The sequence below is a fragment of the Trachurus trachurus genome (genome assembly GCF_905171665.1).
Source record: "Trachurus trachurus genome assembly, chromosome: 14".
Classification (NCBI taxonomy): Eukaryota; Metazoa; Chordata; class Actinopteri; order Carangiformes; family Carangidae; genus Trachurus; species Trachurus trachurus.
The window spans coordinates 28,348,366-28,351,168 of NC_139903.1; the positions used below are offsets into that span (position 1 = coordinate 28,348,366).

Genomic DNA, 2,803 nt, shown 5'->3' on the forward strand with positions numbered 1-2,803 from the left:
ACTCCTGTCTCCTCCTACAAACTCTTTAAAGGCTTTTTGTTCTGTCTTTGAACGCAGCAGGGAGAGGACAGCGGACATGACGCCCCGTAAAGACGGCCACTGTCGCTCCCAGTCCTCTCTCAGCCCCAAAGTCTCTCAGAGAAAACACACAGCTACAGAGGTCACCTTTAGAAAAAGAACAGACAAAATCTTACAAAGAAGAAACTGAGAATCAAAGAGGACGAGCCCCCCCCTCTCCGTCACACCTGCCCCCCTGTCTCTCTCTAGAGCACCTGGAACTTCCAGGAGTTCTGGTCTTTGTGGTCCAGACAGTCCATTGTGGTGAAGCCCAGTTTCCAGGCCTGCTGGTCCTTGTAGTCCAGGCAGTCAACAGAGGTGAAGCCCAGGGAGGAGGCCGTGCTGTAGCCCTGCGAGGACAGCGAGGCCGGGGACTGACTTAAGGAGCCCCCCATGGAGGGCACGGTGATGGGGCTGAGGGCGCCCCCGGTGCCCGACAGCTGCGAGTGCATGGGGGACAGGTAGGCACTGCAGTCCAAGCCGGTGAAGTAGGAGGTGGTGCTGGCGTAGCCCTGGGTGTAGGCCGACGGCTGGCCGTAGCTCATGGGGTAGGGGGAGGGCCGCTGCATGCAGGGGGCCGAGGAGGAGGCCAGGGGGTCGGGCAGGGGCGAGATGGCCGGGCTCCAGATGGACACGGCCGTGTTCCCGGCGCCGGAGCTCGGGGCCAGGCTGGGGCCCGACTGGGCGGAGGAGGGGCTGTAGGAGCTGGACGGGTTGGGGAGGGGGTCAGGGGCGCTGGGCTCCTGCACCGGAGAGGCCTTCTTCTTGGGGGGGCGGGGCTTGGACTGGCCGCTGCTCTGCTGCTGCTGCTGGCGACACTTGGCCCGGCGGTTTTTAAACCAAACCTGGAGATAGGAAGAAAAATATTCATGACACAGGCAGGAGCGTTGGTGATAATAATTCTAGGGGCCCAGTGCCCAGTAGGGCCCACAAAAAAAAAAAAACAGTAGTTGTATGACTGACTTATTCTGCATAAGACCCTGACTAATAATACTCGTAGTAATTCTGCATTAGCAACAAAACAAAGTAAATAAAAATGATAATAAAAACAAAGTAAATAAAAATGATAATAATAAAATAATAAATGATAATACATGTAGTCTAAGAAAAAAAAAGTGGAAAAGTCAGGGGACAGGGGCCCACTTTAGTATTCTTTCAAGGGGCCCAGAATTCCTAGCAACGGCCCTGGACACAGGAGAACAAGTGTATAGTCTATTTGTATGTATTGGACTTAATTGGCCTCCATCATGGCGGCTCTTCCTGTACCTGTACACGTGACTCGGGCAGGTTGATCTTGAGGGCCACCTCCTCCCTCATGAAGATGTCTGGGTAACGGGTCTTGGAGAACAGCGCCTCCAGGATGTCCAGCTGCGTTCGGGTGAAGGTGGTGCGCTCCCGACGCTGCTTCCGGGGTGTGGCTGTAAACCAGAGGAGGACACAGAGAGGATTATGTCAGAGAGGTGAATTATGAGCACAGCTGACTGACAGACATCCCATCTCCTGCCCAGGTCCAAACTGTAAATGAGAACTGGTTCTAAAGTCACTCACCTGGTTAAATAAATAAAATTAATTTAAAAAAATATTAAAAGGTGGTGGATTGTTGCTTTGCAACGTTTTCACACTGATGAAACCTCACATTACTTTATGAAGCTGTATCACCAACATGGAGACAAAAAACTGAGCCTCATAAAATGAATTGAAAAGTCATCTTTTTACATTTAATTTACAGAATAATGAACCTATGGTTTGTATGAGGTCATATGTCTCCATGACGCACAGCCAAACGCCTTTGTCTACTCGTCTCAGAACAAGTCCCATAAGAAATCATTTGACTTCGTCAGGACAATTTGTCAGTAAGTGAGTTCATGCATGTACATTTAGTCTGTATTTGTCCCTCGAGGGGAAAAATGAAAAATATAAAATAGAAATCTGGTTCCTGACACTGAGGTGAGGAGTGAGTTCACACAATCAGCGTTTCAACGGAAAAATAGTCAGACTGTATTTGCTTTTTACAGTAACAAACGAGTCCTCTCTAATACATCTACGACAGCGGAGTGATAAAAGACAAAACAAACTTTTCATCAATTTATCCAGACTGATCCAGACTGATTTCCAAATGTAAAAGTCATAAATATAGATCACTAAGCTATGTTTTTCTCTTCCTTTAAAAAAACAAACATCTCGTCATTATTGTTATCCTTTTTATAAATCAGTACACTGACTCTTAGGAAACAAAGTGTTCCGCTCCACAGCGTTACGCACCAGTCTGCGCGTTTTAACGCATCATATGGATGAAATGTAAAGTGCGTAACGCGTAGAAGTAAACATCCAAACTAAAACTACAAACAACAGAATAAATATATATACACATAAGTACGTCATAAATATATATGTAGCAGTTTGTACTTACATGGATAAGCGACGGTTGTGTGGAGCACATCCATCCCTGGACCAGGCAAATTTAACCCGTTCATGGTGTAATGGGGCTGCTTTATGTAGGACATCATCCTTGCAGCCGGCTTTTAAGTCCTGTCGATGACTTGTTGGTCGGACACGCAACGCAGCAGCCCGGGCCCCTCACAGCTCAGCTGGGACGGCAGGTCGGTGCGTCGGAACCAGCTCCACCAGCTCCACCACCACGCACCAGAGTCCAGCACCACCACAGAAACCTCTTTTCTTTCTTTTGGTTTAAATTGAAGTTTCAGCTTTCACGGTGTGTGTGTAGCCTATGTGTGCGTGTCAGCTG

The 2,803-nt window shown here is 48.4% G+C and overlaps 1 protein-coding gene across 3 annotated transcripts; it reads right to left on the reverse strand.

The window, feature by feature from the left end:
* Positions 1-263: 263 nt before the first annotated feature.
* Positions 264-2,564, reverse strand: crx (cone-rod homeobox; the record flags this gene model as incomplete). Of its 3 annotated transcripts, none has more annotated exons than XM_083986610.1 (3): positions 264-902; positions 1,324-1,475; positions 2,468-2,564. In XM_083986610.1, the coding sequence occupies 3 exons, from the start codon at positions 2,562-2,564 to the stop codon at positions 264-266; spliced, it is 888 nt and encodes a 295-aa protein (XP_083842736.1). The 3 variants fall into 3 exon arrangements, with proteins under 3 accessions (XP_083842736.1, XP_083842735.1, XP_083842734.1); XM_083986609.1 differs by having other exon boundaries at positions 1,324-1,499; XM_083986608.1 differs by having other exon boundaries at positions 1,324-1,502.
* Between the last annotated feature and the right edge of the window lie 239 nt (positions 2,565-2,803).